This window comes from Megalops cyprinoides, chromosome 7 (assembly GCF_013368585.1).
Source record: "Megalops cyprinoides isolate fMegCyp1 chromosome 7, fMegCyp1.pri, whole genome shotgun sequence".
Taxonomy (NCBI): Eukaryota; Metazoa; Chordata; class Actinopteri; order Elopiformes; family Megalopidae; genus Megalops; species Megalops cyprinoides.
Genome location: NC_050589.1, coordinates 7,861,082 through 7,873,667, shown reverse-complemented (window position 1 = coordinate 7,873,667; position 12,586 = coordinate 7,861,082). Strand labels below are relative to the sequence as shown.

General features: G+C 49.1%; 1 protein-coding gene across 1 annotated transcript in view; it reads right to left on the bottom strand.

Moving 5' to 3' along the window:
* The window catches only part of agrn (agrin), a 202,387-nt gene that overhangs the window by 31,948 nt on the left and 157,853 nt on the right, over window positions 1-12,586 (bottom strand). Inside the window, exons 11-17 of the mRNA XM_036533356.1 lie at window positions 10,641-10,786; window positions 10,403-10,508; window positions 7,887-8,006; window positions 6,145-6,309; window positions 4,647-4,790; window positions 3,742-3,866; window positions 3,145-3,250 (exon numbers count right to left, since the gene is read on the bottom strand). Coding sequence (XP_036389249.1) covers window positions 3,145-3,250; window positions 3,742-3,866; window positions 4,647-4,790; window positions 6,145-6,309; window positions 7,887-8,006; window positions 10,403-10,508; window positions 10,641-10,786 — 912 coding nt within the window. The remainder of the gene's footprint in view (window positions 1-3,144; window positions 3,251-3,741; window positions 3,867-4,646; window positions 4,791-6,144; window positions 6,310-7,886; window positions 8,007-10,402; window positions 10,509-10,640; window positions 10,787-12,586) is intronic.

Below are 12,586 nucleotides of genomic sequence, written 5' to 3'. Positions count from 1 at the left end.
CACATTTAATTAGACCCTCATCATCTTATGTTTGATCAACGGTTACCCAGCGAGGTGTGAAATATGTAACATTTTTTTTCTAGAAATATTAAAAATAAAACATATTTACTGAGCAGCCCATCCCTCCTGCTGTGCAGCACCCTATGAGGAGGGAAGGAGATGGAGAGACAGCAGAGATGCTATCAAAGTGTGTGTGTGTGTGTGCGCGTACACGTACATATCTGTGCATGTGGATGTGACTGTGTGTGTGCCCAAGCATGCCTGTGTTTATGTGTGTGCGTGGGCGTGTGCATGTGTGCGTTTGTGTGTATGTGTGTGCGTGTGTGTGTACACATGGGTGCATATGCATGTGTGAGCGTGCATGTGTGTGTGTGTGTGTGAGTTTGTGTATGTATGCATGGTTGTGTGGGTGTGTATGTGTGCATAGGAAATTGTTTCTTTTCTCTCCTTGGTTACACCTGTCATTCAGGGCCCTATTTTCGCGGTGACTCTGCGGGAGAGAGGATCCAGAATGCAGGTATCCCATCTCTCTGCTAGGTACCGAGTCCCACGTCTAGTGAAAAAAGGAGTGAAAAGCTGACAGCGAGACCAGCACAGTGGAAGCATTCCTTAATAGCGTTTAACGCTCCATTTGAGTTTCCGAGAGGCAAAGCTGTACTACTGGAAAAGGACAAAAAATTATACATATATAAATAAATAAATCAGTCTTGCCACAGCTTAGTTGGCACTTTCGAAAGCTAGTCATTAAGAATGCTCTCTTCTCTTCTGCAGGCTAGGGAGGAAATCAGGTTATTTCCAGACAGAAAAGACAGGGAAAGACAATGAGCGAGAGCGCGTGAGTAAGACAGAGAGAGAAAGCAAGAGAAAGACAGATAGCAATAGAGACAGGCAGAGAGAGAGAGAGAGAGAGAGAGAGAGAGAGAGAGTGAGAGAAATGGATAGCAATAGAAAGAGGCAGAGAAAGAAAGAGAGAGACAGACAGCAACAGAGAGAGAGTTGCTTGCTTGACACCATGCCATATGTTTGCGTGTGTTGCCAATTTGCCGCAAACCTACAGGTGATGCCGCCATAAGGGGAGGCAGAAAACCGCCAACTTTCGGTGCCAAGCGGTGATATTTGTCTTTCCCAGCACCCTTGGAATCTTTATTGCATTACCCCCCCCCGTTATTATGCCTCTCTACCTGTGTTACTTGTAGCCGGAATGCGCTACATGAGCTCTTAGGCTCCCGACGGCTCATGTTATTTCAGCGAGAGTCAGGAGGGACCAGCGGGAAGCGCGATGCGGCGCCCGCTCCGGCTAATTCCCACCCGCTCACACGTGAAATGAGCTCCTGCTCGAACCCGGGCCCCGGAGTGAGTGGGGGTGGGGTGCCCGGCGCGAGACCGCATCCTGGGGAAGAAATTAATAAGCGCGGGAGCCGCCACGCTTCCTCCGGGCAGCGACAGACCGGCCGCTGCCAGCTCTGCGCCTGCTCGCTGTAAATAAAGCGTGATAAGATAAAGGACTAACAAAGGCACCATACAATCAGCCAACGGAATCCTAATGAATCTTTATTTCATTTCATTAACGTCCCGTGAGCGCCACAGTATTAATAGCTAGCTGTTGAATACCTAATACATTCCCCTCTATCTTAGTCTGATGGTACAACCCCCCCCCCCCCCCCCACGTCGTTTACCCACCCCCCACCCCACACACACACACACACACACACACACACACACACACACACACACACACCCCACATCTCCCCAGTCCCCCTCCCCCGAAATGTCAGCCGATCAGTCCAAACAGCGGCGTTTGAAATGCCAAGCCTGGCGCATGCAAAGATGACCTGACCTATTTCAGATCTGACAAAACTGGCAGACGGAGGAGAGATGGGAATCGCTCACTTCTAACGCCGTTTTAACTCGCCTTATCTCACTGGCGCCGAGAGACTAGGCGGGCGGGCGTGACGGAGCCGCATGGCCCCTGCTGCTGGCCAGGGTCCAGGAGTCTGCGGCCGGTGTCGTGCCGCCCCCCCCCCCCTACCCCCGCGTCCGGGCACCTGCCCTGACAAAGCAGGGGACCTTGGTCTCTCCATGTGCGCCACGGAAGCTCTCCTGCTACTGTTCTACCCACGCTTCAGCATCGGGGTTCAGACAAATCAAATATGAGTCAAATGACCCACAGTGCCTTCCTGCACGAAGGCAGATCCTGGTGATCAGGATCGAGGGGTCCCCAACAGGCAACGCCCCTTACTGAAGCCCCTAACCCACGAACGTTGGAAATCAAATAGCCAAATGCCACCCTGTTCCCGGGGATTCTGGGAAGGGGCCACCGGCCAGACGGCAGCTTCCCCCTCCTCTGCAGGGGAGCATCTGTCAGGCAGTTCTGCCGCGGCCCCGGCCTTTTCTACGCCATTTCCCTTCCAATAAACGGCCTGTTTATTTCACCGCAGGTGACACGGTGAATCCGAGCGGAACAGACTGGGACAGGAGGATGCGTCCGCAGCTGCTCGGTGTCCCGCGAGTGCGCGCACACACACGTGTGGCCCGATACACGCAACAGGAGAGACGGCGTCTCGGATACACCGAAACAAACAGACGAATATGTAACAACAAAAACCAAAAGAGATTCAAAGCATTTCACATTTTATCTACTTCATTACGCCCGGGAACAGAGCTGAGGAAACTGTCCTGAGGAGAGTGTTTTATTTTCATAACCCATTACTCAGTCCTGAAGAGCATGATTTAATCCCACCCATTGCACCCTGTGTGTGGACACCTCCCCACACGCTTCCCTGGTGTAAACAGTGGTGACCTACAGCCCTAGTCCTCGACCCTCACTGTGCAGCTGGTATCATACTCATTAAATCTTCCACCTCTTACAACTGGGAACCGTTTGGAAAATGAGAAGTAAACACCTAAACCTCACTACCTAAATGACTTACATGACCTACTGTGTGACTCTCTGACCACGCTGGCACGGCCAGCTGGTTGAAACCTTTCACCTGGGCCCAGTATGTGGAAACAGGGCGAAAATAGGGAGAAACAGTGCAAAGTGCATTCGTGTGTGAATGTGGAAGCACACACTCACTGCCTGACTGGGAGCTGGAGTGTGAGGGAGTGTGGAGGGCAGGTGCCTGGATCGGAGAGAGGCCTCACCTGTGCAGTGTCCCAGGTGCCTCACGGTGATGTGCTTGTCTTGCCGGCAGGCGATGGTCATCAGCTGACACTGGTCCGCATAGGTAACCCCGTCAGAGCCGCACACCTGCCCGAAAACACAGACAGCTCGTCCACACCCGCGTACCAACCCGTCTTTAATGTCACAATTATATTGAGAGAGATAAAGCCAGTGTTCAGCGGGTCGTGACTAGCATGCACGAATCTCCCTAGGAACACTGGACTGGTCCCACCATTCAACCACACATGTTCCCAGGCCTCCATTTGCAGATACAGATTGGATTTGTTCAGTCAATTTAAATTCAATCAACAGCTCCTGGGGGATTGAATATGTTAATTGTAAGGTAAATTCCTGATTTGTTTCGCAGAACAATTGCGGGTGCGCTTAAAGTAATAGCCTTCTGAAACGGATGGTAGAAGGCTATTACTGTTAACACATTTGTTAGAGCTGCCTAATAACTTGGGGATAGTTCTTAAAGATCTGTTCTACAATCTGTTGAGCGTTATATGTCTCTGCGCCTGATTGGTTACTGCTTCACTTCACTGATTGGCTGTGGAGTGGAATGTCAGTGGCCCCACCTTTGTCTTGTTCTTCTCTCCGCAGTCAGGGGAGGGGCACTCGCAGTGGGCCTGTCCATTCACCTCCACGCAGGTCGCCCCAAAATGGCAGTCCATGTCCTCACAAGAGGTCTGTGCTCCAGGACCTGGGGGCAGGGTGACATTGCAGGGTTAATACAGAATCCACTCATCTTCAAGTGGGTCACGATTGATGACAACTTTTTGATGGGCGAGATCTAATGAAATCTTTTGATTCTGCTCAGGCCAAGGGTTCAATTAAGGCATTTTTTCATGAAAGACACATGTTTGAACTGCACGAACCCCAGGGCTCGAACAGCGGTCGAGCTGGGAATATTACTCAAGAACCCTTAGGCACAAACCCAGGCCATTGACATCACAGGAGGGCTGCCCTCTGCCCACAGCGGTGCACTGCTTGCGCTCGGCTTTCATGTGAACCCTTTCATCCTCCGGTGTCCCAGCATGCTTTGCTGCTGCACGGGAGCTACTGACTTCATTAAGCACTTCACTTCCTGATTACTCCTTACTGTGGGCCGTAATGAGACACAGCGGGCGGACTGAGGGGGAAAACAAACCGGCCGCACGGCATCCGAAATTCTCTGCAACCCCTCCCATCACATACGGTACCATACGCCACAAAAGCAATTCCAAAAGATTTGAGCTCTCCCACAATGCTATTTTAAATTGGCCAGCAGCATCCCCGCAAGATAAATAAAAATGACAACGCTAGTCCCAATCAGCCTGATCATGCCTAAAGCACTCAGCAGCAGCAGCAAACTCTGGGATACGTTCGCCGGTAGCCCGGGTACAGATCTGTGCAGTGCAGTCCTGTACAGAGACATGCAGATGGACTGTGTATGGCAGGCACAGCCCGTCAGCGGCCTGTGGGAGGCGCAGGTGGGACGTACCTTTGTCACAGCCGGTCACGCCCGTCTTGCTGCCGTCAGGGCAGACGTTGCACTTCATCCCCTTCACCCCCGTCTTACAGGAGCACAGGCCTGACATCTGCTCGCAGTCGTCCCGCACCGAGCCCACCGCGTCACAGTTACAAGCTGCGGAGAGAAGGAGGGAGAGGAGACAGAGGGAAGGAGGGAGAGAGGTGGGAGAGAGAAGGAGAGGGAGAGAGAGTGGTGGGAGAGAGATGGATAGAGGAGAGACAGGGAGACAGAGAGGGAGGGAGGGAGAGAGGGAGAGGGACAGAAAGAGGAGAGGGGGAAATAGAGGGGAGAAAGAGGGAGGGAGAGGAAGACAAGAGAGGATGAGGGAGGGAAGTAAGGAGGGAGAGAGGGAAACAGAAAGAGAGAGATGGGAGTGTGTGAGAGAGAGGGAGGGTGGGAGAGAGGGACGGAGAAAGAGACAATTAGAGAAGAGTAAAACAGGAGACAGAGAAAAACACAGTGTATGATACAGACTGATGGGAATACAGGGTTAAACACAGTTATCCAATTCCTGTGGGCCCTTGCTTGAGTGCATCACACTCCCCTAAATAATGGCCTTGTTCACTGTTCAGCCTTGCAGCCAATCGTTTGAGGCTTCAACTTTACTTCACATCTACAGCTAGCGCAAACACACAGTACATGTACACATACAGCAACTTTAAGCAGAGACTTTTCTGAAGGACACCCTGCAGTGGTGGAAGAACAAGAACATTGGAGTTACAAGCTGGGGTCAGAAAAAGTTCAACCCCAGGCCAGAACGCCCCAGGGGACAGTGGGAAAGGCATCAGAGACGTACAAACCCCTCTCTGACACCCCCCGAAGAGAGAGAGTGAGAGAGGGTAGACTCTGTGCTAGAGGAGTCTGTGTGCTTGTTTTCTGTTGTTTTACTAGGTGCTAAAGCGTGTTGCCGCTGCGTAATGGCCATCGGGAGAGTGAGGCTGCTTGCTTTGTCTGTGAGCAAACCTTGTTAGTCAAGCCACTCAGAGCACACTGCTACACACTAAGAGGATAAACCGTCACGGATGTGTTTCGAAAACAGGAGGTGGAAAAGGTAGGATGGCCTCTTTTTAGATCCTTTCCTTAATATCACGCCATATGCAAAACAAGGCCCAAGAGCTTCCCTCCCACGCAATCTTAGCATTTACATACGTTTGTTCTGTACTATGAAACCATCAGTGAAACTGAAGCAGATAACATCATTAAAAAAATGACAAAATGGAGCAAAACACAGAACCCCAGGAAGGAGGACAAGATGAACAGGCGAGGGAGGTTGCTGGTTTGATTCCCTGCTGGGCCACTGCTGTTGGCCCAGTCCTTAATGCACAACTGCCTCAGTAAATATCCAGCTGTATAAATGGATAACATGTAAAACTGTGACCTATGTAAGTTGCTCTGGATAAGACTGTCTGCTAAAATGGTAATCATGTAATAATAACCTAATAAAGTAAAAGCACAAACGATTCCTTACGTGTGCAGCCGCTCATGCTCTCCGTGACGATGGCCCTGAAGTTCCAGAATCCTGGCTCGCAGCGGTCACACTTCAGACCCCCGACGCCTGGCTTGCAGGAGCACTGGCCGCTGGCGGGGTCGCAGGTGCCCCCGTACGAGCCGTAAGGGTTGCAGAGGCACGTGCCTGTGGGGACACCAGGGGACAGCGGCTGCTCAGAGGCACTGCTCTCCAGAATCAGACACACCCCCACTGCAGTCCCATACAGCCAAACTGTTCACATCGACAACCGGCTAACACCCACTTTCAACAGTTATACCCTCTTAATTCTACGCTTGTTCAGAATCAGTTCATCTAGACCTGCTAAACTAGGTCATTTTTTTAAGCCCAGATGTATCAAACACGAACATTTGAGAGATCAAAAAACTATGATTCAGGCACTAGCACAATTTGTAATGAATTTTCAGTCAGATGCACATGACATAAACACACATAAATTCACCATCTTATCAAATGTCAGGGGATATCCGTTCATATTGAAGGATAATGAGTGTGACTATGTGTGTGACCACGGATGGTCTTAAGAGAATAATATTGCTACACTGCAGTGGCCAGCACAGAGCCGCAACCTCAAACTGAGAGAACACCTTTAGGATGAAAGGGAATGCAGAATTAACAGACAATCTTCGACGACGCACTGAAGCATTCATTAAGGCCAAAGGCAAGTCAAAATGCTATTAATTTCTTGGAATAAGGATTTATTTTCTATTCATAACTACCCATATCCCAAGACTTTTGATAGGATAGCAGAGCAAACCTGACTTTTAATTAGAGAAGAACTGCTTATATTGTACAGGAGATACATAACTTCATAGCTCTAGCTCTAGTTATCTTACTATGACGATATACACACAGCTAGGTATCAGCTGTCTTGCAATATTTTTCCATTAAGCCAACTGACCTGAGAAGACTTCGTGCTTACACGGTCACGGACATTTTGAAGCACTACAATAAGCATATTAAAAATGTGTGTATCAGTCAAATTAAACCACCGCAAGAGGCTATTTAGAATTAATCTGTTTAAACTGATGCCACCAGATCACAATTCCTCTGGGTAAAAAAGGCTACTGTGGCTGCTACATTAAAGTTAAATTAAGATGAATCTTCAACAAGATTTAAAGGTTGGCTGAAGCAGATTTATAGATAATAGTCAATTTAACTCTTTTTAACAGTTAATCCTTGTTGGTGCAACTGGCTGATAGTTATACCGAGGGAACTAACATGCCTTGCAACAGTAGAAGTATAGTGGCTTTGTAACAGGCTTTGACACAATCAGTTCTGATACTCCAATGAAGCCTCTGTGCTTTAAAAAGCACGATTTAACCATTTATAAGAGTCAGTTTAAATAAGCAACTTTGATGTTGATACATCAGGCAATTCCCTGCGGTGAAACTATCTTTTAAGGACTCATGGCACTGCTTCTGAAAGGCTCTTATTTCAGAACAGCAATGTAGCGGTTACCTGGGCAGTGAGCCCATTGATCTCCATACAAACACTCTACAGTCAGAGTGAAAAATTCAATCTAAACTTTATTCATCCTTCTCAATGCTGTGTCATAAAACTCCGTGTTCATCATTCTCTGTATCACCGAATGCTGTTTAGATGTAACTCCCTATCTGTGTGGTATACTGAAACAGCATGTGTGGTGGTGGTGGTTGTGGTTGTGGCCCAGGTTGAAGGTGAGACCCAGTATGGGCACTTACTGGGGCATCCGGCCAATCCCACGCCGAGGGCAGCTGTCACGTTGTCACGACAACAGCCGTACACCGTCTGACTGCAGTGCACGGCCTGGGTCAAGCCGGGAGGGGGCGTGGCAGAGGCAGCTGGGAGAGGGCGGGGGAAAAGACAGAAACAGAAGTGCATTGTAAGATTGATTTCATTTGTGTTAGATTTTGCGAGGAATCTCCAACAACAAAAACAGGCAAAAAAACAAAACAAAACATCCCCCCTCAGAAAACTGCCAAATGTAATTCTGCGGAATACAATAAGAATTGCTTTAGGAGCAGAGGTGGGAAGCTGTTGTTTGGCTCGAAGATAACAGTGCTATTTAGAATTCCTAACAACATTTTGCAATCTAGGGGAAAAAAATGACGCTATTACCTCCTCTGAAAATAAACAATACACTTTCTATTGGATTTGCAACAGCTGACATTTGGCACATCCTAGGAAGCCTATTCTTCATTTGTTCCTGTCTGAGATAAGGCACAGACACAGCTGAAAAACTGAACATGATGTACCCTCTGTGTATACATGCGTATGTGTCTGTGTCTGTACAAATGTATGCGTGTGTGTGTGTGTGTGTGTGTGTGTGTGTGTGTGTGTGTGTGTGTGTGTGTGCGTGTCCGTGATTGCGCGCGAGACAGCTACAATGTATGACCGCGTACGCTAAGCGCAGAATAAATATGTTAACTAACGGAGGCGTGGAGGACGGGAGGGGCGGGAGAGTGATGAGGGGAGTCTGCTGGCGCCGTGACATTATCGAGCAGCCATCCACGAGGCGCGGAGCAGAATGGGCTTCGGGGACGGGAAGCAGATTTGTCTCCGCCGCCCGGCGCTCGTCGGGCGGAATTTTGAGCCGGAGGACGGCGCAGTCATGAATCACGGCGTTTGCCGGTGCAAACGCCAGCCGCCGCCTAATGGTGATGAGCTGCTCTCTCTCCTTCCTACGGCGCTTTGCCGCTCGGAGATGAGCTTTGCGCACAGTTCATTAAACCTGTACTTTAGTCCCCCGCTCCTCTTTGTGCCGCGGCTATTAGGACAAAAGTGCCTTTAATGGAATATCTCTCTTCCCCCCCCCCGTGTGACGGTTCTCTCCCATGGCGTACCTCAACACAACAAACAACACACAAAGTTGAGTTGAGGTTGTGCAGAAGATGACCGTATTCATCGTGTTGTCTTTCAGTGAGACTTGTGTGCTATAGCTGTGTTCTGACCACGGTCGCAGTCTGGTCAAACAGGAAGTTCTCCATATACATTTTAAAAGGAAGAAGGAATGAGATTTCCCATTGATCTAAACAGGAAATGGGTGGAAGAAGAAAACAGTTCAGCTCATGATGGGAGCTTTTCAAAGGGACTGATTCTGCATGGCAACTGAAAGGGTGCTGAGTGTGCACCTGGGAGCAGAGCAATGCGGTATGGGAGATGGAGTCTTATGGCAGGGCTGTGCTAAACACTAAGTGAATATGGACAGAAGTTTGGGATGTTGAGGCAAGACCTCCATGAGCTAAAGGAGAAAGTTACTGCTCTCTCTCTCACTGTGGAGTCTTTATTTGTTTTCTGCTCAGCTCTGATCAATGCACAGAACTCTCAGCTGAAAAAAAGCATGGACCTTCATTTGCTATACAACAGCAACACTGTCAACATCATTACTCTCCTTCAGCTTCCCACATAAATGTCAGACATCATAATTGTAGCTTTCCTCATAAATATTCGTTGTAAATATCAGCTTTTTCCTCATAAATATCTGACATCTAATATCAGACTAGATAGATTACCAGGGAATAAAAGTGAGCGTGAGTACTGTGATGTGCCTCCATATCGATGGCCTTTAAAACTAGGCAGATATCAGACAGAGATTCTGGAGGAGTGAATTCTCTGCAGAACACACACCTTACATCTTGTATCTCACATTGATCACACTGTGAAGAGTCGATCAGTTTGGTCAATGTTTAAGGTTAATCTCAGACAGGGTGCGGGGTGAGCATTTTGGGCCAGCCTTAGACAGGGTGTGGGGAGAGCACTGAGGGTGAGTCTCGGACAGGGTGTGGATGTCGGATAGGGTGCGGGTGAGGATTTAGGGTGAGCGTCGGGCAGGGTGTGGATGTCGGATAGGGTGCGGGTGAGGATTTAGGGTGAGTCTCGGACAGGGTGTGGATGTCGGATAGGGTGCGGGTGAGGATTTAGGGTGAGTCTCGGACAGGGTGTGGATGACGGATAGGGTGCGGGTGAGGATTTAGGGTGAGCGTCGGGCAGGGTGTGGATGTCGGATAGGGTGCGGGTGAGGATTCAGGGTGAGTCTCGGACAGGGTGTGGATGTCGGATAGGGTGCGGGTGAGGATTTAGGGTGAGTCTCGGACTGGGTGTGGATGTCGGATAGGGTGCGGGTGAGGATTTAGGGTGAGTCTCGGACTGGGTGTGGATGTCGGATAGGGTGCGGGTGAGGATTTAGGGTGAGTCTCGGACTGGGTGTGTCAGACAGAGACAGGGTGCGGACACTCACCTGAGCAGGGACCCTGACTCTGGATGAGCAGGTGCTCCTGCCTCTCACACCTGGTCTTCTTCAGCTGGCACTCGCTGCTGTAGGTGCGTCCGTCGGAACCACACACCTACAGAGGGAGAGGTGGCACCGTTTCAGCAGCTGCACGGGGAACCCCTATAACACACTGCCCCCCCCCCAGAACGCACTGCAGCCCCTGTAACGCAGCATACTGCTGCAGCTGGTCCCGGGCCGGCTGTACCTGACTGCGCGGCACACTGTGGCAGGTGAAGTCACAGACACAGCGGTCGTCCTCCGCGTCCTCGTCCCAGGACCCTCCGAACGTCCGGCAGCGATCCTGCTCACAGCCCCCGTCTGCCCCAGAACCGGACCCTCCGGAGCCACACTCTGCAGAGAGGACACAGGGGAATCAGACACACACACATCCTGATACCCTGCATTAGCACACTCACACACACACACACACACACACACACACACACACACACATCCTGATACCCTGCATGAGCACACTCACACACACACACACACACACATCCTGATACCCTGCACACACACACACACACGCACACACACATCCTGATACCCTGCATTAGCACACTCACACACACACACACGCACACACACACACATCCTGATACCCTGCACACTCACTCACACACACACACACACACCATTCCCCTGTATTAATACACACACACACACACACATACACCATTACCCTGCATTAACACACACACACCTGCACACACACATACACCATTACCCTGCATTAACACACACACACACACACACCTGCACACACACGCAAATCCAACTTCCTGTGGCAACTCACACACACATACACATGCACACACCCATAGAAACATACACTCATACACATCAACCCAGCACTCCAGCACACACACATTATGGTGAAGAAGAGTGCGCTGGGTAAAAGTACACCTGCTGTATCTATTACCTATTATACAAATACGATTTACAACAAACACACAGTCTGCCGTTATTCTCATAATTCAGATTTAAACCTACAAGACAGCACTGGGTGCTGCAGTACTCTTCACATTCAAGCAGAAATCGAACGAGGGGCACAGCTGGAGGAACAAGATAATGACCCATCATGGAGAGAAGGAGAAGGGCCATGACCGACTGACAAAATAAATTAGGTGCACAGCCAAGCCCGCTGACAAGGCCTTCCGTACATTTCAATTAAAGCTAAAAAGCACTGGGAAACATAACCCCTTTCCCCACCACTACAGGACAACAAGGGAGGGATGGGCTCTTGGATGCTGACCCTCTGATACATGGACACTGCTAATTGCACAACAGCATAGGGTGCTACTATCATCACAGAGCCCAAATAAAGTTGCCCAAGTTTGTTGTAGACACTCTGAATAAACATGGAGAATCAAATGAAAAATCTTTTTCTCGATGGGTTAAAACTGAGAGCGTGATGTTTTGTTTTCATGTAATATTTATGATGGTGAAAGCTGTAAAATGAGAGGAAAAACAGACCAGCAATTGAACCCAGGTTTTCTTTTTTTTTTTAAAGAGACAAAATATTAGAGGACCTGAGAAGGTTGCTTTTTTAGAGTGAATTCAGGTCGATATTTTGAGACTTATTACCTCACATAACCTCCGCAGATTATGACACACAATGAGAAATGCTGTCAAACTCCTTTGCCTCGAGTTCTTCGCCTTAAATCAGCATTAGCGAAAGTTGGCGGTGAACTTGCATCAAAGCAATTAAGGCAAATGGAAGCTGGAGAGCCTCGAGCAGAGCCAAGATGGATGACTTGCTGGCTGGTTTCTGTGATGCATGGCCCTCCGCAGAACAACCCTACCGGGACTACTCTTTATAATGCTTACTATACTGTGCGCCTCCCTGTGTGTAAGGGACAATATACTCACCAGACGTAAGCGCAAAGCACTACAATAAACGTTTCACTAAAATCAAACAACTCTGAAAAAATATAATATAGAGTGTACATAGAAATGGGTGCCAAAGCTGTAAAGATATTTCAAAACCTGAGTGAGATCAGGACATATTTTTGAGACCGTATGAGGTTTAATGATTCACTGAGCAGCAACAAAACAGTCATGTTGTCTCAGATTTAGAGACAGAAGGCAGGGTTTGAAGTCTTAAGCGAATCACTTGCTGTGCAGGACTCCAGGGGTGATGAAACG